This window comes from Sciurus carolinensis, chromosome 2 (assembly GCF_902686445.1).
Source record: "Sciurus carolinensis chromosome 2, mSciCar1.2, whole genome shotgun sequence".
NCBI lineage: Eukaryota > Metazoa > Chordata > Mammalia > Rodentia > Sciuridae > Sciurus > Sciurus carolinensis.
Genome location: NC_062214.1, coordinates 13,779,741 through 13,804,941, shown reverse-complemented (window position 1 = coordinate 13,804,941; position 25,201 = coordinate 13,779,741). Strand labels below are relative to the sequence as shown.

Below are 25,201 nucleotides of genomic sequence, written 5' to 3'. Positions count from 1 at the left end.
CTGAGAGCAGTCTCAGCGATTTAATGAGACCCTTGGCTACTTGGTGAGACTCTATCTCAAAATAAAAATCAAAAAGGACTAGAGAGGTAGTACAAGGGTAAGGCATCCCTGGGTTCAATCCCTAGTACCAACAAGAAACCAACCAACCAACCAACCACAGTTCATGATGATCCTCTGAATTTCAGTGGTGTCTGTTGTAATATCCCCTTTTTCATCTCTAGATCAATTTGGGTCTTTTCTTTTTGTTAGTTTGGCTATGGTTTTATCCATCTTATTTATCTTTTCAAAGAACCAAATCTTATTTCACTGATCATTTCTAATTCTTTCCTTTTTTGTTAATTTCAGCTCTTGATTATTTCTTCTACTAGTTTTTAGAATCTTTGTTCTTGTTTTTCTAAGTAGGCTTTAATTTGTTGTGTAATTTAGCAGGGATCCAGGAACACAGAGAGATAGTAAGCTTTTCCTTTAACCAGTGTTCTGGGAAGTTATTTTATTTAATGGTCCATGACTTGGACTTCTGCTGCCCTCTGGTGACTCTGAGAATAAAGCACCCAGTAAAGAATCTTTTCCATGGAGCTGAGCTGGGGAGATAGCTCAGTCGGTAGAGTGCTTGCCTTGTAAGCACAAGGCCCTGGGTTCGATCCCCAGCGCCCCAAAAAAAAAAAAAAAAAAAAAGAATCCTTTCCATTCATATGAGGGCTTCTTTATCCTTTACTTGTAATTGTGAATCCACCCTCCTCACACCACATACCCCACTTACTGATAATGTAATGCCCAACCAGACACAGCAGTGAAATCTAGAACCAAAGCAGGGGGAAATGTGGGTGTCCATGGTGACCATGGTACTGCTGGAACTGAGCAACAATGTGGACAGAAAAGGGAGGAGCTGTGAAACTCACTGGCTCCAGATAAACAACAGAACTTTGTCAGCCCAGCTTAAGAAAGGGCACCTGTCAGAGGTCCAGAAATTCCTACCCACCATGAGTAACTTGAAAGTGGGGAGGTGGGGGTGGCTTTTCACCCTGGTCAAAAGCCAATTGGCTTTTCACCCTGGTCAAAAGCCAACTGGTCAAAAGCCTCCCAACTGGCTTGGGAGGCTGAGGCAGGAGGATTGCCGGTTGAAAGCCAGCTTCAGCAATGGTGAGGCACTAAGCAACTCAGTGAGACTGTGTCTCTAAATAAAGTACAAAAAAGGACTGGGGATGTGACTCAATGGAAGAGTGCCCCTGAGTTCAGTCCCTGGTACTAAAAAAAAAAAAAAAAAAAAAAAAATGCTAATTGCAGGGGGGCTAGGGCGGTGGCTCAGTGGCAGAGCATTCACCTAGCACATGTGTTTGATACTTAGCATCACATAAAAATAAACAAAATAAAGGCATTCTGCCCATCTACAACTACAAACAATTTTTTTTTTTTTAAAGAAAGCTAACTGCAGTATGCAGGGGTAAGGGATAAGGGATTCACTGAGACATATTTTGTAGAACTGAGGTAGAAATTGACTTAAATCTTGAGGAAAGACAATTTGGGTGGCATTCTTGGTTTAGGGTAAGTAGGGAAAGTTGTCCAGATTGTCCTAGTAGAATTTAAGGGGAAGACCTAGATTTGGCCCTATCTATCTCCACCCTCACTCTCTCCTGTGCTCCCTCCCGCTCTCCACATCCCCACCCATTGCCACCCATAAGCAGTTCAGCAGCTCCTACCTGGACAGGGTGGGCCAGCCCAGATAAGGAATGATCTGGAATGGGCCACAATCCCATGACTCAACCTGATCCCCACAGCTCCCTCTCCTGTCCCACTCTCCACCAGACAGACAATCATCCTACAGTATTTTAAGATTTCCAGACTATTATTTTCATTGAAAGTTCTACCATGTTAGGGACCAAGAAGAAGTTCTCATTCTGAGGACGTTCTGACCTTTATGATAAGCAGCAGCCCAGGGAGCATTTTGCGGTTGCCTCCCCTGCACAAACACCCTGCAGCTGACTCAGGCACCCTGCAGCTGAAGGCTGACGGATTCCCGGAGCGCGCCCCCTCCCCACTTCCAGCTGATAGTTTTGCCTATGGCCCGCCCCCGCTTCTCTTCCGGGATTTCACCTTCCCGCCTGCGTGAACTTGCACCTTATCAGGAGCCCAAAAGAAAAACACAGCCAACCAGCCTGTGTCTCATCATACCCCTCATTCCCTCAGCATAAATACCCTTGAGAACAATAAAAATTTGCAGCTTGATCAGAATTCCTGTCTTGCTGTCACTCCCTGTGTCTCTTGTCCCTTCATTCCTTCTCTCTTAGGTTTGCCGTCCTGCGTTGATGTCCCGCGGGTCGGGACACTACCATACCAATTTTTTAAACTTTATGTGCATAAAGTTGGGTACCTGTAGTTCTAGCTATTCAAGAGTTGGGAGAATCACTTGAGCCCAAGTCCAGGAATTTAAGACCAGCTTGGGCAACAAAATAAGATTTTTTTATCTTTAATTTTTTTATTACTTTTATTTATTTTTAATTTTTTTTGACAGTGATAGTTTTACATTTTTTTCATACATGTATATAGGATAATGATGTCTGTCTCAATCTACCATCTTCCCATCCCTACCCCACTCTCCTCCCCTAACTCCCCTCTGCACGATCCAAAATTCCTTCATTGTTCCCTACCCACCCACCACTACAGATCACCATCTGCTTATCAAAAATTTGGCCTTTGGTTTTTTTGGGACTGGCTTATTTCACTTAGCATCCATCCACTTACTGCAAATGCCATAATTTCATTCTTCTTTAAGCCTGAGTAATATTCCATTGTGTACCACATTTTCTTCATCCATTCATCTGTTGAAGGGCATCTAGGTTGGTTCCATAGTTTTGCTGTCATGAATTGAGCAGCTATGAACATTGATGTGGCTGCTTCACTGTAATATGCTGATTTTAAATCCTTTTGGTATAAACCAAGGAGTGGGATAGCTGGATCAAATGGTAGTTCCATTCCAAGTTTTCTGAGGAATCTCCATATTGCTTTCCAAAGTGGTTGTACCAATCTGCAGTCCCACCAACAAAGTATGAGTGTACTTTTCCCCACATCCCTGCCAACACTTATTATTGCTTATATTTTTGATAATTGCCATTTTTAAAAATTATTATTATTGTATACAAATGGGATACATGTTGTTTCTCTATTTGTACATGGAGTCAAGGCGTACCATTTGTGTAATCATACGTTTACATAGGGCAATGATGTTTGATTCATTATTTTTTTCCCTTCCCCCCCACCTCTCCCACCACTCTTTTCCCTCTATACAGTCCTTCTTTCCTTCATTCTTACCACACTCCTTATCCCTAACCCTAAACCTAACCCTAAACCTAATGCTAACCCCTCCCACCCCCCATTATATGTCCTCATCCGCTTATCAGCGAGATCATTCGTCTTTTAGTTTTTTGAGATTGGCTTATCTCACTTAGCATGATATTCTCCAATTTCATCCATTTGCCTGCAAATGCCATAATTTTATCATTCTTCATTGCGGAGTAATATTCCATTGTATATATATGCCACAGTTTCTTTATCCATTCATCAACTGAAGGGCATCTAGGTTGGTTCCACAATCTGGCTATGGTGAATTGAGCAGCAATGAACGTTGATGTGGCTGTATCTCTGTAGTATGCTGATTTTAAGTCCTTTGGGTATAGGCCAAGGAGTGGGATAGCTGGGTCAAATGGTGTTTCCATTCCAAGCTTTCTGAGGAATCTCCACACTTCTTTCCAGAGTGGCTGCACCAATTTTCAACCCCACCAGCAATGGATGAGTGTACCTTTTTCCAACATTCTCGCTAACACCTATTGTTGCTTGTGTTCTTGATAATCGCCATTCTATTTGGGGTGAGATGAAATCTTAGGGTAGTTTTGATTTGCATTTCCCTTATTACTAGGGATGTTGAACATTTTTTCATATATCTGTTGATTGCTTGTACATCTTCTTCTGTGAAGTGTCTGTTCATTTCCTTAGCCCATTTATTGATTGGATTATTTGTATTCTTGGTGTAGAGTTTTTTGAGTTCTTTATAGATTCTGGAAATAAGCGCTCTATCTGAAGTATGGTTGGCAAAGATATTCTCCCACTCTGTAGGCTCTCTCTTCACATTGCTGATAGTTTCCTTTGCTGAGAGAAAGCTTTTTAGTTTGAATCTATCCCAGTTGTTGATTCTTGCTTTTATTTCTTATGCTATGGGAGTTCTGTTAAGGAAGTCTGATCCTAAGCCAACAAGTTGAAGATTTGGACCTACTTTTTCTTCTATAAGATGCAGGGTCTCTGGTCTGATTCCGAGGTCCTTGATCCATTTTGAGTTGAGTTTTGTGTAGGGTGAGAGATAGGGGTTTAATTTCATTCTGTTGCATATGGTTTTCCAGTTTTCCCAGCACCATTTGTTGAAGAGGCTATCTTTTCTCCATTGCATATTTTTGGACCCTTTGTCTAGTATGGGAAAATTTTATTTATTTGGGTTTGTGTCCATGTCCTCTATTCTGTACGATTGATCTACCTGTCTATTTTGGTACCAATACCATGCCGTTTTTGTTACTATTGTTTTGTAGTAGAGTTGAAGATCTGGTATTGCAATACCCCCTGCTTCGCTCTTGCTACTTAGGATTGCTTTAGTTATTCTAGGTTTTTTATTCTTCCAGATGAATTTCATAATTGCTTGCTCTATTTCTGCAAGGCACATCATTGGGATTTTAATTGGAATTGCATTGAATCTGTATAGCACTTTAGGTAGTATGGCCATTTTGACAATATTAATTCTGCCTATCCAGGAACATGGGAGATCTTTCCATCTTCTAAGGTTTTCTTTAATTTCTTTCTTTAGTGTTCTGTAGTTCTCATTGTAGAGGTCTTTCACCTCTTTTGTGAGATTGATTCCCAAGTATTTTATTTTTTTCAATGCTATTGTGAATGGGGTAGTTTTCCTAATTTCTCTTTCTGAAGATTCATCACTTATGTATAAAAATGCATTGGATTTATGAGCATTGATCTTGTAACCTGCTATTTTACTGAATTCACTTATAAGTTCTAAAAGTTTTCTGGTGGAATTTCCAGGTTCCTCTAAATATATAATCATGTCGTCAGCGAACAGGGATAGTTTGAGTTCTTCTTTTCCAATTCGTATCCCTTTAATTTCTTTGGTTTGTGTAATTCCTCTGGCTAGAGTCTCAAGGACGATGTTGAATAGAAGTGGTGAAAGAGGGCATCTCTGCCTTGTTCCAGTTTTTAGGGGGAACGCTTTCAGTTTTTCACCATTTAGAATGATATTGGCCATGGGCTTAGCGTAGATGGCCTTTACAATGTTAAGGAATGTTCCCACTACCCCAATTTTTTCTAGTGTTTTGAGCATGAAGGGATGCTGTATTTTATCGAATGCTTTTTCTGCATCTATTGAAATAATCATGTGATTCTTAACTTTAAGTCTGTTGATATGGTGAATGATATTTATTGATTTCCAAATGTTGAACCAACCTTGCATTCCTGGGATAAAACCCACTTGATCGTGGTGCACTATCTTTTTAATATATACTTGTATGCAATTTGCTAAAATTTTGTTGAGAATTTTTGCGTCGATGTTCATTAAGGATATTGGTCTGAAATTTTCTTTCCTCGATGTGTCTCTGTCTGGTTTAGGTATCAGGGTGATATTGGCTTCATAGAACGAGTTTGGGAGGGTTCCCTCCTCTTCTATTTCATGGAATACTTTGAGGAGTATTGGAATGAGCTCTTCTTTAAAGGTTTTGTAGAACTCGGCTGAGAACCCATCTGGTCCCAGACTTTTCTTTGTTGGTAGGCTTTTGATGACCTCTTCTATTTCATTGCTTGAAATTGGTTTATTTAAGTTGTGTATGTCCTCCTCGTTCAGTTTAGGTAATTCATATGTCTCTAGAAATTTGTTGATGTCTTCGAGGTTTTCTGTTTTGTTGGAGTATAGATTTTCAAAATAGCTTCTAATTATGTTTTGAATTTCAGTCGTGTCTGTTGTGATGTTTCCTTGATCATTCCAAATTTTAGTAATTTGAGTTTTCTCCCTCTTTCTCTTTGTTAGTGTGGCTAAGGGTTTATCAATTTTGTTTATTTTTTCAAAGAACCAACTGTTTACTTTGTTAATTTTTCCAATTGTTTCTTTTGTTTCAATTTCGTTGATTTTTGGCTCTGATTTTAACTATTTCCTGTCTTCTACTACTTTTGGTATTGGTCTGCTCTTCTCTTTCTAGGGCTTTGAGTTGTAGTGTTAAGTCGTTTATTTGTTGATTTCTACTTCTTTTTTTGAATGTGTCCCGTGAAATAAATCTTCCTCTAAGTACTGCTTTCATAGTGTCCCAGAGATTTTGATATGATGTGTCTTTGTTCTCGTTTACTAAGAATTTTTTTATTTCCCTCCTGATGTCTTCTGTTATCCATTCATCATATAATAGTGTATTATTTAATCTCCAGGTATTGGAGAAATTTCTGTTTTTTATTCTGTCATTTATTTCTAATTTCAATCCCTTATGATCTGATAGAGTACAAGGTAGTATCTCTATCTTCTTGTATTTGCTAACAGTAGCTTTGTGGCATAAAATATGGTCTATTTTAGAGAAGGATCCATGTGCTGCTGAGAAGAAAGTGTATTCGTTCTTTGTTGGATGGTATATTCTATATATGTCCGTTAAGTCTAAATTGATGATTGTGTTATTGAGATCTATGGTTTCTTTATTCAATTTTTGTTTGGAAGATCTATCCAGTGGTGAGAGAGGTGTGTTAAAATTGCCTAGTATTATTGTGTTGTGGTCTATTTGATTTCTGGAATTGAGAAGGATTTGTTTGATGTACGTGGATGAGCAATGTTCGGGGCATAGATATTTATGATTGTTATGTCTTGCTGATTTATGCTTCCCTTAAGCAGCATGTAATGTCCTTCTTTATCCCTTCTGCCTAGATTTGGCTTGAAGTCCACATTATCTGAAATGAGGATGGATACTCCAGCTTTTTTGCTGTGTCTGTGTGCATGGTATGTTTTTCCCCATCCTTTCACCTTTAGTCTATGGGTATCTCTTTCTATGAGATGAGTCTCTTGCAGGCAGCATATTGTTGGATTTTTCTTTTTAATCCAATCTGCCAGTCTATGTCTTTTGATTGATGAGTTCAGGCCATTAACATTCAGGGTTATTATTGTGATATGATTTGTATTCCCAGTCATTTGACTCATATTTGTTTTTTGACATGATTTGGTTTCTCCTTTATTTGGCTATTCCTTTAGGCTAGTGCCTCCTCTTGCTGATTTGCATCGTTGTTTTTCATCTCTTCCTCATGGAATATTTTGCTGAGAATGTTCTGTAATGCTGGCTTTCTTTTTGTAAATTCCTTTAGCTTTTGTTTATCATTGAAGGATCTTATTTCATCGTCAAATTTGAAGGTAAGTTTTGCTGAGTATAAGATTCTTGGTTGGCATCCATTTTCTTTCAGGGCTTGGTAAATGTTGTTCCAGGCCCTTCTAGCTTTTAGGGTCCGGATTGAAAAATCTGCTGATATTCTTATTGGTTTCCCTCTGAATGTAATTTGATTCTTTTCTCTCGCGGCCTTTAAAATTCTGTCTTTATTTTGTATGTTAGGTATTTTCATAATAATGTGCCTTGGTGTGGGTCTGTTGTAATTTTGTATATTTGGAGTTCTATAAGCCTCTTGTACTTGGTTTTCCATTTCATTCTTCAGATTTGGGAAATTTTCTGATATTATTTCATTGAATAGCTTGTTCATGCCTTTGGTTTGTTTCTCTAAGCCTTCCTCAATCCCAATAATTCTTAAATTTGGTCTTTTCATGATATCCCATAATTCTTGTAGATTCTGTTCATGATTTCTTACCATCTTCTCTGTTTGGCCAACTTTGTTGTCAAGATTAAATAATTTGTCTTCAATGTCTGAGGTTCTGTCTTCCAGGTGTTCTATCCTATTGGTTATGCTTTCTATGGAGTTTTTAACTTGGCTTATTGCTTCCTTCATTTCAAGTATTTCAGTTTTTTTTTTTTTTTCAGTATCTCTAACTCTTTATTGAAATTGTCTCTTGCTTCCCGTATTTGGTCTTTTAACTGTTGATTGGTGCGATCATTGAATGCCTGCATTTGCTCTTTTATCTCCTCCTTCAATGCCTGCATTTGCTCTTTCATCTCCTCATTTGCTTCTCTGATTGTTTTAATTATGTACATTCTGAACTCCCTTTCTGACATTTCTTCTGCTGTGCTGTCATTGGGTTTTATTGATGTAGTATCTAGGTTTGTTTGGGACATTTTCTTCCCTTGTTTTCTCATATTGGTCAGATGTCAGTGGGAATCTGAGATATTGCAGATTTCCTCTATTGGCTTATAGTGTCCCGGTAGATTTCCAGTGTATCACCTCCCAGCGTTCAGTAGCCTGAAGTCTTGGAGGAACTTGATAATGCAGTGCTTCCGAAGAAAACTGCCCCTAGCCCCCTACTGGTTCCAGGGCTTGGAGCTGGCTCTGTGCGGAAAGGCTCTCACTGGGGGCCTGCACCGTGCAGCTGGCCGTGTGGGGGGAGCCTACCGCCGGATTGTGGAAGGCTACCTGAGGAAGACTCTAGCTGCCCTGCCCTGCTCTGATAAGCCACCCCTATCTGTGCCTGCCGCCCAGGCCAAGTTTCACCCAGTGGGGGAGACTCACCCCGTGACTCTATTTTTGTCCAAGTCTCTCAATGCCTCCCCTTCTTGAGTCCTGGGTTCTGGAGCGACTGGGGATGCAGTCCCCCTCTAGTCCGCCATCTTGGATCGCCCTGTGGAAAGAGCCTGCGGCCGGAGTGGGCAGAGCCGCCTGAAGAAGTCTCTGGCTGCCCTGCCCTGATCCCAGAGGCTGCTTGCAGATCGAAGCTCTCCGTTGGCTCGGGGACTTGTGGCTGGCTCTATGTAGAAAGGCTCTCACTGGGTGGTCTGTTCCGAGAAGCTAGCCTTGAAAGGCACCTCCCACCGCAGGGGTCCAGGCTGCTTGGGGAGGTCTTTGGCTGCCCTGTCCTGGTCCCTAAAGCCGCTTGCAGGCCGGAGCATGCCACGTTGGCTCCGGGACTTGGAGCTTGTTCTGATCAGAAAGGCTCTCACTGGGGGCCTGCTCTGAGAACCTGGAGAAGCTGGCTGTGTGGGAGGGGCCCAGCACCGGAGTGCGCAGGGCTGCCTGTGGAAGACTCTAGCTGCCCTGCCCTGCTCCGATAAGCCACCTCTATCTGGGCCTGCCACCCGGGCCAAGCTTTACCCAGTGGGCAGACTCACCCATGGCTCTATTTTGGTCCGAGTCTCTCAATGCCTCCCCTTCTTAACTCCTGGGTTCTGGAGCGACTGGGGATGCAGTCCCCCTCTAGTCCACCATCTTGGATCACCCGTGGAAAGAGCCTCTGATAATTGCCATTCTGACTAGAGATGAAATCTTAGAGCAGTTTTGATTTGCATTTCTCTAATTACAAGAGATGATAAACATTTTTTCATATGTTTGTTGATTGGTTGTATTTCTTCTTCTGTGAAGTGTCTGTTCAGTTCCCTAGCCCATTTATTGAATGGGTTAACAAAATAAGATCTTATCTCAAGAAAAAAAGAAAATGTATGTGTGTGTATTATTTTGACTTTTTAATAAACAATAAAATGATAAGCAAAATAGTGGAAGAGAATTTTATTGAGAATTTTTACATCTATGTTCATGAGGAATATTGGTCTGAAGTTTTCTTTCCTTGACATGTCTTTGTCTGGTTTTGGTATCAGGGTGATACTAGCTTCATATAATGAGTTTGGAAGGGTTCCCTCCTTTTCTATTTCATGGAATAATTTGAGGAGTATTGGTTTAAGTTCTTCTTTGAAGGTCTGGGCAGAACTCAGCTGACAATTTATCTGGTCCTGGGATTTTCTTTGTTGGTAGGCTTTTGTTGGCATCTTCAATTGATCTGTCTAACTTATTTATGTCCTCCTGTTTCAAAATCCTGGTAAACTGCATACAAAAACATATTTAAAAGATAGTGCACCATGATCAAGTGGGTTTCATTCCAGGGATGCAAGGTTGGTTCAACATATGGAATCAATAAATGTAATTCATCACATCAATAAACTTAAAGACTAGAACCACATGATTATATCAATGGATGCAGAAAAAGCATTTGACAAAATTCAACATCAATTCATGTTAAAAACACTAGAAAAACTATGGATAGTAGGAACATACCTCAACATTGTAAAAGCTATATAAGCTAAACCCAAGGCTAACATCATTCTAAATGGAGAAAAATTGAAAGCATTCCCTCTAAACACTATAACAAGACAGGGATGCCTGTCTTTCACCACTTCTATTCAACATAGTCCTTGAAACCCTAGCCAGAGCAATTAGACAGGAGAAAGAAATTAAAGGGATATAAATAGGAAAAGAAGAGTTCAAACAATCCTTATTTCCTGATGACATGAAGACCTAAAAATCCCACCAAAAAGCTTCTTGAATTCATAAACTAAATCAGCAAAGTAACAGGATATAAAATTAACACCCATAAATCAATTGTGTTCCTATACACCAGTGACAAATATTTCAGCAAAAAAGAGAAATCAGGAAAACTACCCCATTCACAATAGCCTCAAAAGAAATAAATAGTTGGAATCAATCTAACAAAAGAGGTGAAAGACCTGTACAATGAAAACCACAGAACACTAAAGAAGAAATTGAAGAAGACATTAGAAAATGGAAAGATCCCCTCTCATGTTCTTGGATAGGCAAATTAATATTGTCAAAATAACCACACTACCAAAAGTGCTATATAAATTTAATGCAATTCTCATTAAAATTCCAATGATGTTCTTCATAGAAATAGAAAAAACAGTCATAAAATTCATTTGGAATAATAAGAAGCCCAGAATAGCCAAAGCAATACCAGACCTTAAACTATACTACAGAGCTATAGTAACAAAAACGGCATGGTATTGGCACAAAAATAGAATTGAAGACCAATGGAACAGAATAGAAGACACAGAGACATACCAACATAAATACAGTTATCTCATACTAGACAAAGGTGCCATAAACATACACTGGAGAAAAGACAGCCTCTTCTATGAATGGTGCTGGGGAAAATGAAAATCCATATGTTGTAAATTGAAGTTGAACTACTGTATCTCACCCTGCACAAAACTAAACTCAAAGTAGATCAAGGATGTTGAAATTAGACCACAGATTCTGGGTCTACTAGAAAAAAAAGTAGGCCTAACTCTCACTCATGTTAGCTCAGAAACAGACTTTATCAATAAGACTCCTAAAGCATAAGAGGTAAAATCAAGAATCAATAAATGGGATATCATCAAACTAAAAAGCTTCTTCACAGTCAAGGAAACAATCAAGAACATGCACAGAGCCTACAGAATGGGAGAAAAGTTTTACCACCTGCACCTCAGATAAAGCATCCAGGATATACAAAGAACTCAAAAAACTTAACACCAAAAAAACAAATAACCCAATCAATAAATGGGCAAAGGAACTGGACAGACACGTCACAGAAGAAAAAATACAATGGTCAAAAATATGTAAAAAAAAAATGTTCAAGATCTCTAGCAATTGGAGAAATGCAAATTAAAACCATACTGAGATTCCATCTCACTCCAGTCAGAATGACAATTATCAAGAAAACAAGCAACAATAAAAGTTAGCGAGGATGTGGGGGAAAGGGCACACTCATACATTGCTGATGGGACTGAGGATTGGTGGGACCACTCTGGAGAGCAGTATGGAGATTCCTCAGAAAACTCAGAATGGAACCACCATTTGACCCAGTTATCCTACTCCTTGACTTTTACCCAAAGGACTTCAAATCAGCATACTACAGTGATGCAGCCCCCAAAAGAGGGGTCCCCCCCCCACTTCTCAGGCTTGAGAAAGACACTACCTTCTACCCATCTCCCCCTGAGCCACACCCAACCAACACCCATTTTCAGTGTTCAATCGTTCGCCAACCTCCCTCAACATGCCTCACAGTCCCGCAGTCGTGCTCAGAGCCCCAGGTTCCCCTGCCTCACCTGAGCCCCAGAAAGCACAGACAAGAGGGTCAGCACCAGCCTTTATTGGGGAAGAGAAGCACCAACACCCACTGCTCAGCCAGGGCTGTTTTTCCTATGCTCCAGGGCATGGTAGGAAGAAAAGCAGAATCCAGAGGGCCAGGAGTGCCCCTGGGCATGTCACAAGCCCCAGGATGTCACCCTCTCCTGGCTGCCAGGATAGCTCCTGGAGTCAATAATGAAGTTCCAGACAAATCAGGACAAGTAGGGCACTGGGGCTTCTGCAAGTAGAAGAGATATCAAGTCACAACTGCGCCCTCCTGACTCCAGTCACCTAACATGTTCTCCCTCCACCATCAAGAACCTTGGCATAAATTGCTCTCAAAGGCTTGAAATGCTGCCTGCTTCCTAAAAAACCCAACTGAAGACTCTGGTCATACAGAAGTCAACCTTTTATCTCCTGTCATAAAAACAGGAGCTCTGCCTGTTCCTTTATCCACCTCCCTCCAGCCCCACTGCCCAAACAGGTCACATACATGCCCACCCTGCGTCTTTGCTAACAATCACATCACCTGTCTACATTTTCTCTGTGCTATCCCCACTTTGACACATCTGCCTACCCTTTAGGTCCCAGATCAACCTCCATCTCTACCAGAAGACCTGCCCAGGGAGTCAGACCCACTTCAACACCTGTAAACCATAATGTCCACAGGAGGTTCTGGCTCTGTGACATAGAAGCTTTCTCTCCAACCAGACTCTTAACCTTCAGCAACTCCCTTCCCAGGACCTAAGCCACTCTGCACATGGCAGTTAAGTCTCTTACCTTGATAGTTAGTTGTTGAGGATAGACTGTACTCACCTAATTCAGAATCAGATCTGAGGGTCCTATTGAACTTCAAGGTCTGTTTGGGTAGCGGGATTGGTGGGACACAAAAACGGCCACAACCTGACTTGCAGCACTTCTCCCCAGCTTGACAGTTCTCATCCATCATGCAGTTGACAATACACAGGCCTATCAGAATGTTGGGACAATTCCCACCCCGCCCTGTGGGGAAAACAGGCACAGGTAAAGACACAGGGCTTTGGCTCCACTATCCCCAAGTTCCCATCTGGAACTTAGACATGGGGACTCCAGATGAGTCGGCCCATGATCCCTAACTAGGACTTACCCAATCTGGCTGAGAAGTCACAAAGCTGGAATAGCTGAGAAACCATAGGCACCCAAAGACCTCTGAGCTAAGAGTTTTCAAATAGTGTCCCAGAGGAATTCCCTAGAGTATCAGGGGTCGACAGCTATGCAGGTTTGGGGGTAGGGCCAACTAGATTGCAGGAGGGCAGGCTTCACGCTCCCTCCTATGCTTGGGCTTCATGGCGTCACTTTCTTGTCTGTCCTCCTAGATCAGGTGTAGTGTTTGTGCTTTTGAAGTACATGCCATGCCTCCTCTCACCAAACTTTATTATACAGATGCGCCCCAGCTTGTGAGGGCCTAAATGAATGATTTTTCAACTTTAGGATGGTACAAAAGCAGTACACATTCAGTAGTTCAAATTTTGAATATTTATCTTTCCTAGACTACTTATAGGCAGTACCATGTTCTTGCAAGGCCGGGCAACAGCAGCAAGCCTCAGCTCTCGGACAGCCACCAAATGACGTAGGTTCACACCTGAAACTCTCCAGTGTGCCGGGCATGGCCAAGCTAGGAGATTTGGCAGGTTGGGTGTACTAAATGCACTGTCTACTTACGATGTGTTAATTGGGTATGAGCCCCTCATTGAATCAAGGAACATTTGTAATTCCTTATTTAATTTCTGTATTCCCTGACAGGTTATATGCCACATAAGGCCATCCCCAACACTTGGAGCACAAAGGGACCAAACAAAATCTGGGCCAATGATCCTGAAATGGAATTCCACAGTGCACAAAAGGAGTACTCAAAAATATACATTAACTTTTTTTTAATATTGAAAAAACAAATGAATTGGAACAGGAATGCCAACATGGGACCCTTGGCCCTAGAAGGAAGTGTTGTTCAGGTCGCAGGCCAAGGCACAGTAAAGACGACTCTGGCTCCTCCTCAGAAGGGAAGGCAAAGGCAATAGTGAATGCCTACGTCTCAAACTGACTCTGCAACTCAGGGAGCACCTAAGAAATTCTCCCAAGAGCCAACAGACCTCCCTTAGATTCCTTTAAAAACTTGGAATGGAACCACCATTTGACCTAACCATTCCACTCCTTGGTTTATACCCAAAAGACTTAAAATCAGCATACTGCAGTGACACAGCCACATCAATCTTTATAGCAACTCAATTCACAATAGTCAAGCTATGGAATCAACCTAGCTACCCTGCAACAGATGAAGGGATAAAGAAATTGTGGTATATATACACAATGGAATATTACTCAGCCATAAAGAAGAATGAAATTATGGCATTTGCTGGTAAATAAATGGAACTGGAGAATATCATATTAAGTTAAATAAGCCAGTCCCAAAAAACTAAAGGCCAAGTGTTTTCTTTGATATGTGGGCACTAACCCATAACAAAGGAGTGTAGGAAGGAGAAGTATAGAAGTCCATTGAATTAGACAAAGGGTAATGAAGGGAAGGGAGGGGGATAGGAATAGGAAAGAGTAGACTGAATTGGACATAACTTTCCTATGCTCATACATGAGTACACAACCAGTGTAATTCCACATTACATACAACCACAAGAATGGATCAAAATTGTAATGGGCTGGGCGTGGTGGCACACTCCTATAATCCCAGCAGCTAGGGAGGCTGAGGCAGAAGGATCATGAGTTCAAAGCCAACCTCACCAAAAGCAAGATACTACTAAGCAACTCAGTAAGACCCTGTCTCTAAATAAAATACAAAAAAGGGCTAGGATGTGGCTCAGTGGTTGAGAGCTCCTGAATTCAATCCCTGGTACCCCCCCAAAAAAAATCTTATAATGGGCTGCACTCCATGTATGTATAATATGTCAAAATACACCCTACTGGCATGTTTATCTAAAAAAATTAAATAATAAATTTTAAAAAACATACCTCCCTTAATGTCTCCACGGCAGATGTGGCCACAGCCAGTGCTGCAGCATTTATGCCCCAGGGGACACGAGGCATCCCCATTGCACTGCTCCTCACATGGAAGGGGGTCATCAGGACATTCGCCATCAAACTCTGCCATAGAATCAAAGCATTAAAACCCAGAGTTGCTCAAGCCCAGAGTATGAAATACACATTTCACTGCTTCTTGTGTGTATGTTAACACGTACATATATATATGGACATATTTTATGCATATCATGTATGCAATGTGCCCTGATGTTTCATATTATTTAAATTTATTCTTTTTTCAATGCTGGCCATAAACTGATTTTAGCACTCACAGTTTGAAAAACCCTGTTCAGCTCTAAACCCCCTGAGGCAAAAGTACTAATTGCCAACCCTCTATTCATTCTGCCTTCTTTCTTACTGTGGAAGACATTTACACTGGAGGTCCCCAGTGAACCACATCTCCTGGCACTCATGCCCTGGTGAAGTCCCTTCCATATTCACTCTGAACATAAGACTACTTGACCAATGGGACATTCACAAGAGTGATATAAGCAGAGACTTAATAAACACTGCATACTGGGGCTTGTCCCCTTGTTACCCTCCTTGGAAACCAGCCGCCATGTTGTAAAGCAGCTTGAGCTCCATTGTGGAATGATGAGATGCCCCATGCACAGAGAAGCTAGAGTGGAGAAGCCATCCTGGACATTCCGGCTCTCCTCAAGTTCCTGCATGGGTGACCTCAGCTTCCCATGTGGGTACACGAACCACCCAGCTAAGTCCATTAAACCTGCGTGACAGAATAATCCATTGTTGCTTTAGGCCAGTAAATTTGGAGATGATTTGTTACACTGCAATGTATAAGTGAAACACTTCTTAATAGAACCCCATGTTTGTTCCGAGAGGCAACAAATCCAACAAAAATGATTCACTTCAAGTTCTCTTGGAACCTGGGGTAAGCACATTAAAACATGAACTAGAGAAACTTGTGCATTCCTGATACAAACTATCCTCTCATTTCTTTCTTCTTCCAGTCCAAAGACAATGTGGAAAGGGACAGCAGCCTTCTTCACGACCAGGAGGCAACTAGCACGAGGACAAAATCAGGGACTGCCAATGACAGAAATAGCTCCATCCTGTTAGCATCACAGAGCCACCAGACCAATCCTGGTAACTACTTCAGGATTTCTCATTATGTGAGAACAATGAACCCTTCCTTATTGGTTAATCTTCTGTTGTCGATAGCTAAACATATCCCATTCCTGTGAAGACAATGAAACCCAGAGGAGAGAATGAGGCTAGCCCAGAACTACAGAGTGAGTCAACAGCTAAGCAGAACAAAATTCGGCTTCTTGATTTGCAATGAAGTCCTTTCTACAACGCCATCCTTAAAACATTCAGGCAACTTAGCCAGGTCCTCAGGAGCAGGCACACCCAAAGAAGGTCACATCCAAACTAAACCAACTCACCATGACTCATTTGTCTTTGTGTTTATGTCAAGGGATTCTTTTTTTAATGGAGAGAAAGAGGTGACAGTCAATTAATGGTTTTGTAGAAAACCAAAACAGGCCCAGCCCAGTGCCTGTGCACAGCAACAGGTACTGGTAAGTATGATTGCACTTGGCTGGCTCCAGGAAGTCTGCATGTGGGAAAGGCAAGTCTTGGAGTCCAAGGAGAACACATACAGCTAAACAACTGAGCTGTCATAATCTTGCACCCTGGGGTTTTCCTTTATGAGGCCCCAGTTCAAATATTCCATGCCACTGTGAAATCAGTCAATCTGTGTCCTGAGTTTTTATTGACAAAATGTGGTCACTGGAACCACCCCATCATCTGCTTGACAAACACTAAGGGTCCATTCGACAAAGAAGAAAAGGCTTTCATCCCACTGTTGAGAAGGATGAGCATAAAAATCTCCATGGTAAAAAAAACCCAGTGACATATTCTCAAGAGTCATACCAGGAACCCTAGTAGGGAGGCTGACAGCACATACTTCCCAGATCTCACCATTTTGCTGAGCCTGGTTCTGATCTGGTCAATGCCAACGGCATCTCTACTCTTCTATCTTCATTCCCAGGACAATGCATAGAGACCTTATCTCTATCCCTTCTTTGCCAGGCATCCTTGAGGTCCCTGGGGTTTTGCCAAAATTTAGAAGCAATGTAGGTTCTGAGAGTCACAGAACATACCCTTTGACTGGTGCCTGGCAATGTCACCCTGTTTTATGCTCAAATACCTGCCAACTAATCCCTTCTTTCAGCTCAAACATCTGGAATGAATGGGCCTTGCTACCTCTAAGGCAGACCATATTCTGTTTTTTTTTTTGTTTTGTTTTGTTTTTTGTTCTGTTATTTGTTTGTTTGTTTGTTTGTTTGTTACTAGGGCTAGAACCCAGGGGTGCTGAACCATTGAGTCGCATCCCCAGCCCTTTCTAATTTTTATTTTGAGACAGAGTCTTGTTAAGTTGCTTAGGGTCCCGTTAAATGGCTGAGGCTGGCTCTGAACTTTCGATCCTCCTGCTTCAGCTTTCCCAGTTGCTGGAATGACGGGCCTGGACCACTGCACTCAGCAGACCACATCACCCTTACACGCCAGCAAGGCTTTCTTCGTAGTCATTCACGCTCACCTGGAATCCAGTTCTCTTAAAATTCTATCCACTGGTCCTTTTCCTATGACCAGGGACCTTTGAAAACATGTCTCGGGCTGGGGAGATAGCTCAGTCAGTAGAGTGCTTGCCTTGCAAGCACAAGGCCCTGGGTTTGATCCCCAGCACCGCAAAAAAAAAAAAGAAAAGAAAAGAAAAACATGTCTCCTTTGTTCTGTGGATAAGATCCTCTGCTTTTCACTGTCTTGACTTAGGCTAGGTAAGCTCAGTTCCTCATAAAGCATTTGTTCCCAATCACTTCATAATGATCATACCAGGAATCAGGATGAGAAACAATGGCAGCCAAAATTGGGATGGCCACCCAAACCCGGTATCTGTACCTCTCCCAAGACTCCAAAGAATTGCCAAAAAAGTAGTGAAGCTGAAATCCAGAAAATACAGTCTTACTGCTGCCTCATCCCAGCCTTCCATTCTGAGGCTTGACCTCCACTTTCTTCCAGAAGGATGCCAGTTTTTATCATCATTATGAAATTTTAGAACTTAAGTCAAGAAAGACCCTCTGAGATATCAAACTTACTCCCCTTCTCTTGCAGCAGACATCCAGGAAAGCGGGGGTTGGTCTGAGGTCAGTGGTGACAGAATTCGGTCCCAGTGGTGGTAGGCACCAGGTCTTACGCCTTTTCAACCACATCATTTCCCCCTACCCTTTGGCAAGGATCACTCAAAAATTAATCAACCAACACTGAGACCCACTCAGTCTAGTACTGCCAAAAGACAGGACGCAGAGGTCAACAGTTTTAGGGCTTTGGAAAAGTTATAAACCAGCATGACAGGAGTCCTCAAGGCCACTCACAGTTTCAGTGATTCATCAGGGGACTCAGCATATAGTCATACTCATGCCTATGACTTATTATAGCAAAAGGATTCAAAGCAAAATCACCTAAGGGAAAAGGTACATAGGACAAAGTCAGGAGGAAGCCAGACAGGTTTCTAAGAGTCCTCTTTCAGGGGATCACACAAGTAAGACTTGATTCTTCTAGTAGACAATTATAAAAACGTGTGTGAAATGTTATCTCCCAGGAAAGCTCATTAGAGATTTAGTGTGCATGGTTTTATTGCAGGCTGGTCGTGTAGGCACCCTCTGCCTAGCACACACCAGATTTCACACTCTTAGAAAGGAAAGCAGTGTTCAGCCTATGCCACAGTGCTTGCACAAACAGTGGGCACAATGAGCCACTGTTATCAGTTAGGATGGTAGGAACACTCCCGAAATCCAAGTTCTCAGAAGCCAGCCAAGGGCAAATCTTGCCAGCAGGCCTCTCTAAGAATAGCAGGCTCCATCTTGCTGTATTAACTCTTTTCTGTACAACCAGCAGTGAGAATTTAGAAAAAGGTTAGCTAGCCAGGTGCGGTGGCACACATCTGTAATCTCAGCAGCTTGGAAGGATGAGTTAGGAGGATTGTGAGTTCAAAACACAGCCTTAGCAACTCAGCAAGGCCCTAAGCACCTCAATGAGACTCTGTCTCTAAACAAGATACAAAAAGAACTGGGGATGTGCTCAGTGGTTACGTCCCCCTGAGTTCAATACCTGGTACCAAAGGAAAAAAAAAAAGAGGAGGAAGAAGAGGAGGGAAAGAAAAGAGGAAGGAAGGGGGAGTTAGCCAGACATAAGAGGAACCCAAGCCATCCACAAACAGGACATAATGCGTGTGTCACAATACACAAAGCAGGCTCACGGGGATCTGGAGTAATCCAGTTTCATTCGGCATGGAGGTGGGCCATGCAGGGCCCACAAAGACGACTCCTGGACCTTAATCTGGATCTTCATTCCAAAGCCTCTTCCGCTCCAGGCTCTCCCCTCACAGTCATCGCCCAGCGCTCGAGCCTGACTTAGCATTGCTCTTGACTTGCCCTTCCCCAGTGCCCAGAGCCACTTGCTTCTTCACCAGTACTGTCAACGCTATCTTCAAAAGTACTTCAAGCCTCCCACTTTTCCGTATCTGCAGCGTGGCCCCCATGACTGTCTCTTATCCAATCTGCCTCAATGCTTCCTAACTGGTTCCTCTTGTCTACACTTGCCCTCACCCATTCCTCACCCACACACAAAGGCCTCTCCTGCCTTTAAACCCTCTCGAAGGCTTCCTGTTGCATTAGGATAAAGCCTAAGAAAGAAGCCATGAAGATTCCCCTACCAGACTGCAAATGAGTGCAACCACTCTGGAAAGTAGTATGGTAATTACTCGGAAAACTAGGAATGGAACTACCACATGATCCAGCTATCCCACTCCTCAGTACACATCCAAAAGACCTAAAATCAGCATACTACAGTGATGCAGCCACATCAATGTTTATAACAGCTCAATTCACAATAGCCAGGTTAGGGAACCAACCCAGGTGCCCATCAACAGATGACTGAATTAAGAAAATGTGGTATATATACACAATGGAGTATTACTCAGTCATAAAGAATGAAATTATGGCATTTGCTGGTAAATGGATGGAACTGGAGACCATCATGCTAAGTGAAAGAAGCCAGACACAGAAAGTCAAAGATCAAATGCTTTCCCTGATATGCAGAAGCTAGTCTAGAACAAGCGGGGAAAAGAAGAGAAAAGGGTCTGGGAGTATTGTTCAGTGATAGAACACCCCCAGGTTCAATCCCCAGTACCACCACCAAAAAAAGTAAGCTCCTCCCTATTTCATATCCAAAACATTTGCCCTTGCATTCCTTCTCCCTCGTACTTCACCCCATGGTCAGTTCCTTCTCATTCTCCAAGTTAAAGAAGCACATTTAATTTTCTTCATAGCACAGGTCACTACTTGTGGTTATTATTTATTTGCTTACTTGACTGTTTCCTGCCTCTCATACCATGAGTGAGCTCCATGAGAGCAAGGGCCACAGCTTCCTTGCTCACCATGGACACCCTATGCCAGCAGCTTGGACACTCAACACAGGGATAAACGAATGAGTTAGTGAGCAAGTCAGTGGACAGGTCAGACTTCAAATAAGTGGAGAAGGAACCTGAAAAGAAAGTGCTGAGCATAACTATATGGGCTACTGAGCATCATTTGACAAATTTAGTGCATATTTTTAAATGAATTCTTCTAAACTGCATCATTCAGACGCAAATATGGTTGTTGTTTTTTTTTTTTTTTTTTTTTTTTGTGTGTGTGTGTGTGTGGTGCTGGGAATTGAACCCAGGGCCTTGTGCATACAAGGCAAGCTCTCTACCAACTGAGCTACATCCCCAGCCCCTCGGAGGTAAATATCTTTATTCCCATTTCACAGATGACAAAAGTGAGACTCAGAAATGACCAGAGACCACAGAGTAGGCAGGCAGAAAACCCAGGATTTAGACCCATGCTCAGTCAGTCCAGAACTACCCTGAGAGCAGGTCCCAGAGTCTACTTATGCCCTTGGGCAACCTGACTGCCCCTCCACCTTGCCAAAACATTCTGGCACTGCCTATGGTAAACGTCTGGCAATGTCAGAGCTTAAGGAAAGCAGAATTTTTCACAGCCCAGGAAGAAGAGCTTCCTAGCAAACAGTCCCCACTGAGCGAGTAGCCCCAGGAATGGAGCTGTAGAAAAGTAGTTAACTACTAACTACTGCTACTAGCAGACAACCTCACCTCTATCTACCAGCCTGAGATCCTGCTCAGTTGGCGGGCTCCAAGACATCTGCAGATCACTATTCTGACCTGCCCGGCCAGCCGGGGGGCCACAGCATCTCACGAAGTTACTGGGCTTGAATGCCAGCTTCATCCTCAGCCCCCGCAATTCAGGTCTCAGCTTCAAACACTGGGAAGATTGTACCAGGATCTACAAGCTGGCAGTGAGTGACCCGCCTAAGACAGCTTCCCAGGCTTTGATTCCAGAGCTGAGCCTCAAGAATCCTGGCAAGGAGTACACCTTCTATTCTCTTATATGGGCGGGCTGCCCAAGACAGCTGCTGGGCCAGGCACGAACAGCCCTAGTGGGCACTGGGAAGAAGCCTGCTACCTGGAGAGGCTTGGCTGAAAGGAAAGAGGCTGTCCTGTGCTGTGGAGTTTCAGAGTTTCTGAGAGGAGGTGAAGGGGGAGGAGAAAATGATACTGGTTCTGGATAAAGAGGGCAGGATAGACATGGTACTCCAGACCCAGCCCCTTTAAATGCCAGGAAGAAGAAATCCAGGTACATTAAGGGTCAAACATCTTATATACTTTGAATCACTAAAATAACCCTCCAGGGTTTATTCTTTCCATCTTACAGATAAAGGAACTGAGGCTGAGAGAAACAGAAGAGACTCACCCAGGGACCTGCTGGCCAGTAACTGGTGAACATCAGGCTTGCTCCCAGGTCTCTGACAACCCAAACCTATGCTTGTCCATTCTTTTTTTGCCAGGGCCTTGTGCTTGCAAGGCAAGCACTCTACCGACTGAGCTATCTCCCCAGCCCCTATGCTTGTCCATTCTAACATGCTGCCATATGCACTCAGTTCCTTCGGAAAACAGAAGACCCCATTTCAGACAGTAGAGATGCCTACGTGTAAATTTATTGATAAATATTTCAAAACTAGCCAGTCATGGTGGTACACACCTATAATCCCAGTGGCTCAGGACGCTGAGCAGGAGGATCTGGAGTTCAAAGCCAGTCTCAGCAACTTAGCTAGGCCCTAAGCAACTCAGCAACACCTGTGTCTAAATAAAATATTAAAAAGGGCTGGGGATGTGGCTCAGTGGTTAAGTGCCCCTGGGCTCAATATCTGGAACCAAAATATATATATACATATATATTAAAACTACAAAACAACATATATTATACCAAATACACTTGAACAATAGGAAGACATAAAGATTCAACATTGTAATAATATCAGTTCTCATTAATTTATGTGGCTAGCATCATTCCAATAAGTGGCCTTACACATAGGCAATAAATTAAAAGTGACCTTATAATAAATATAATAAATAAGCAATATAATAATAAATATACTGGGAAGCACAAACAAGCAGAAGTAGATGAAAGTCCTAAAACAACAGGAAATAAAAAGGGGTCAGACATGGAAGATACACACAATTTCTAATACCTTTTAGGAGCCTCTTAAGGTCACCATGAAGGAGGTAAGGAATAGAACAGAAAGCTGTCATTTCAATATACATAGTCTCTCAACTGTGTCACCTTTACCCATCCCCACTGCCACCTCCACAGTGTCAGGGGTCTCCAGCCTCAGCTGGCATCATTCTCCCACTTTCGGTCTCAGCTAACCACACCAGCTTGCTTTCAGTTTCTTAAATGAGGCGACTCCTTGTCATCTGAAGACCTCGCCACATGCTCCTCACTCTTCCTGCAATATCCACCACTCCCTCCACCTGCCGAGCTTCAACTCCTTCTCCAGGCTGCAGCTTAAATGTCACTGGGCCAGCAGGGCATGGTGGTGAACGTCTGCAGTCTCAGTGACTTTGGAGGCTCAGCAAGAGGAATGCAAGTTCAAGGCCAGACTAATCAACTTGGCAAGATCCTCAGAAACGTAGAAAGATCCTGTCTGGAAACAATCAATAATGTGAAAAGAAAGCCTACAGAGTGGGAGAAAATCTTCTCCACACACACTTCAGACAGAGCGCTCATCTCCAAAGTGTATAAAGAACTTAAAAAACTTTACACCCAAAATACAAAGAACCCAATCAATAAATGTGCTAAGGAAATGGGCAGACACTTCACAGAAGAAGATATACAGGTGATCAACAAATATATGAAAAGTGCTCATCATCCCTAGTTATTAGAGAAATTGCAAATTAAGACCACCCTAAGATTTCATCTAACTCCAATTAGAATGGCTATTATCAAGAACACCAACAATCACAGATGTGGCATGGATGTGGGGAAAAAAGGCACACTCATACATTGCTGGTGGAGTTGCAAATTGGTGCAGCCACTCAGGAAAGCAGTATGGAGATTCCTCAGAAAACATGGAATGGAACCACCACTTGGGAGGAGTTATCCCACTCCTCAGTTTATACCCAAAGGACTTAAAATCAGCATACTACAGCAATGCGGCCACATCAATGTTCATAGCAGCGCAATTCATAATAGCTAGATTGTAGAACCACCTAGATGCTCTTCAATTGATGAATGTATAAAGAAACTGTGGTATATATACACAATGGAATATTACTCAGTCATAAAGAAGAATAAAATTATGACATTTGCTGGTAAATGAAGTTGGAAAATATCATGCTAGGTGAAGTAGACCAAGCCAAAAACCAAAGGCCGAAATGTTTTCTCTGATAAGGGTATGACAATATATAACGAGGAAGGTGACAGGGGGGAAGAGAAGAATGAAGGAACTTTGGATGGTGTAGAGGAAAATGGGGTGGGAGGGGGTGAAGGACAGAAAGATTGTAGAATGAAACAGACAGTATTACCCTATATATATGTATGATTACATGAATGATGTGAATCCACACTGTGTACAACCATAGAAATGAAAAGTTGTACCCTATTTGTGACAATGAATCAAAATGCAGCCTATAAAAATAAAAAAGATTTTAATAAAAAAAATAAATTTTTAAAAATGAAAAAAAAGATCCTGTCTCCAGTTTTAAAATAAATAAATAAAGAGGGCTGGGAATGTAGCTCAGTGGTAAAGCACTCCTGGATTCAATCCCAGTACCAAAAAAAAAAAAAAAGAATTAAAAAAAAAACAAAAATAGTCACTGCCTCAGACACACCATCCTCCACCTCCTAATCTGAAGCTAGTCCCCCATTATTCTGTCTCTTAGAGCCTTATCACAGTTTGAAATTACATATTTACTTACATGCTTATTTGTAAATCTGTTTCTCTCCCCCCCTACTAGGTAATAAACTCCGTGAAGGCAGGGACAGAACTACTTTGTTCATTATCTTATACCCAGAACTCATCCCTGGATCTGATAAATAGCAAACTCTCACTAAATATTTGTTGAAGGAATGAATGTGTAAACGGAGAATTGGGTGATGAGAACCCTGTATTTCTCTCAAATATCTCTCTACCAGAACCAGACTAAACAAGAATCCATTTTCAACACAGAAGGGTTAGTCTCAGAAGCAAATGATTGGGGTCTTCCATAAACATCCAGATTCTATTTTAATATCTCTTTACAGATTCTTAAGCTAAGGTTTTATTTTTTAATACATATATATTTTAGTTGTAGGTGGACACAATACCTTTATTTTCTTTGTATGTGATGCTGAGGATCAAACCCAAGGCCTCATGCGTACTGAGTAAGCATACTACCACTGAGCCACAACCCCAGCTCAAGATAAAGATTTAATAGAGAATATGCAACTGACAACTGGAAATCAGGAATTTCCAACAGCTTTCAAAACCTGCCTACAAATAATATGCCCACATCCCTTCTTGCATCTTCCTCCGCCTAGCTAGGCCACATCCTACAAATCTTTAGAGCTTCAGTACCCTTTATATATCTTTTTCTCAAGTTCTCAGAATATAGTGAGCACTCATTATGTTTCTCAAAGTGCAGTAAGACCAGATGGTGTATGCATATTTG

General features: G+C 42.0%; 1 protein-coding gene and 1 long non-coding RNA gene across 6 annotated transcripts in view; both read right to left on the bottom strand.

The window, feature by feature from the left end:
* Positions 1-9,745: 9,745 nt before the first annotated feature.
* LOC124977250 (uncharacterized) lies at positions 9,746-13,652 on the bottom strand. Of its 2 annotated transcripts, XR_007107128.1 has the most exons (3): positions 12,877-13,627; positions 12,039-12,298; positions 9,746-9,978 (listed from the first exon to the last, which is right to left on the bottom strand). It is a non-coding gene; the product is annotated as an uncharacterized LOC124977250 (long non-coding RNA). The 2 variants fall into 2 exon arrangements; XR_007107129.1 differs by lacking the exon at positions 9,746-9,978 and having other exon boundaries at positions 12,067-12,298; positions 12,877-13,652.
* A 1,373-nt stretch (positions 13,653-15,025) lies between these two features.
* The window catches only part of Wfdc3 (WAP four-disulfide core domain 3), a 14,402-nt gene continuing 4,226 nt past the window's right edge, over positions 15,026-25,201 (bottom strand). For 2 of the 4 annotated variants that reach the window (XM_047540684.1, XM_047540687.1), the window contains exon 4: positions 15,026-15,193. In XM_047540684.1, the coding sequence (XP_047396640.1) occupies positions 15,034-15,193 (160 nt within the window). In that variant the 3' untranslated portion in view covers positions 15,026-15,033. Of the gene's footprint in view, positions 15,194-22,363; positions 23,198-25,201 lie in introns of those variants that run through there. The other 2 variants (XM_047540686.1, XM_047540685.1) reach the window with 2 other exon arrangements.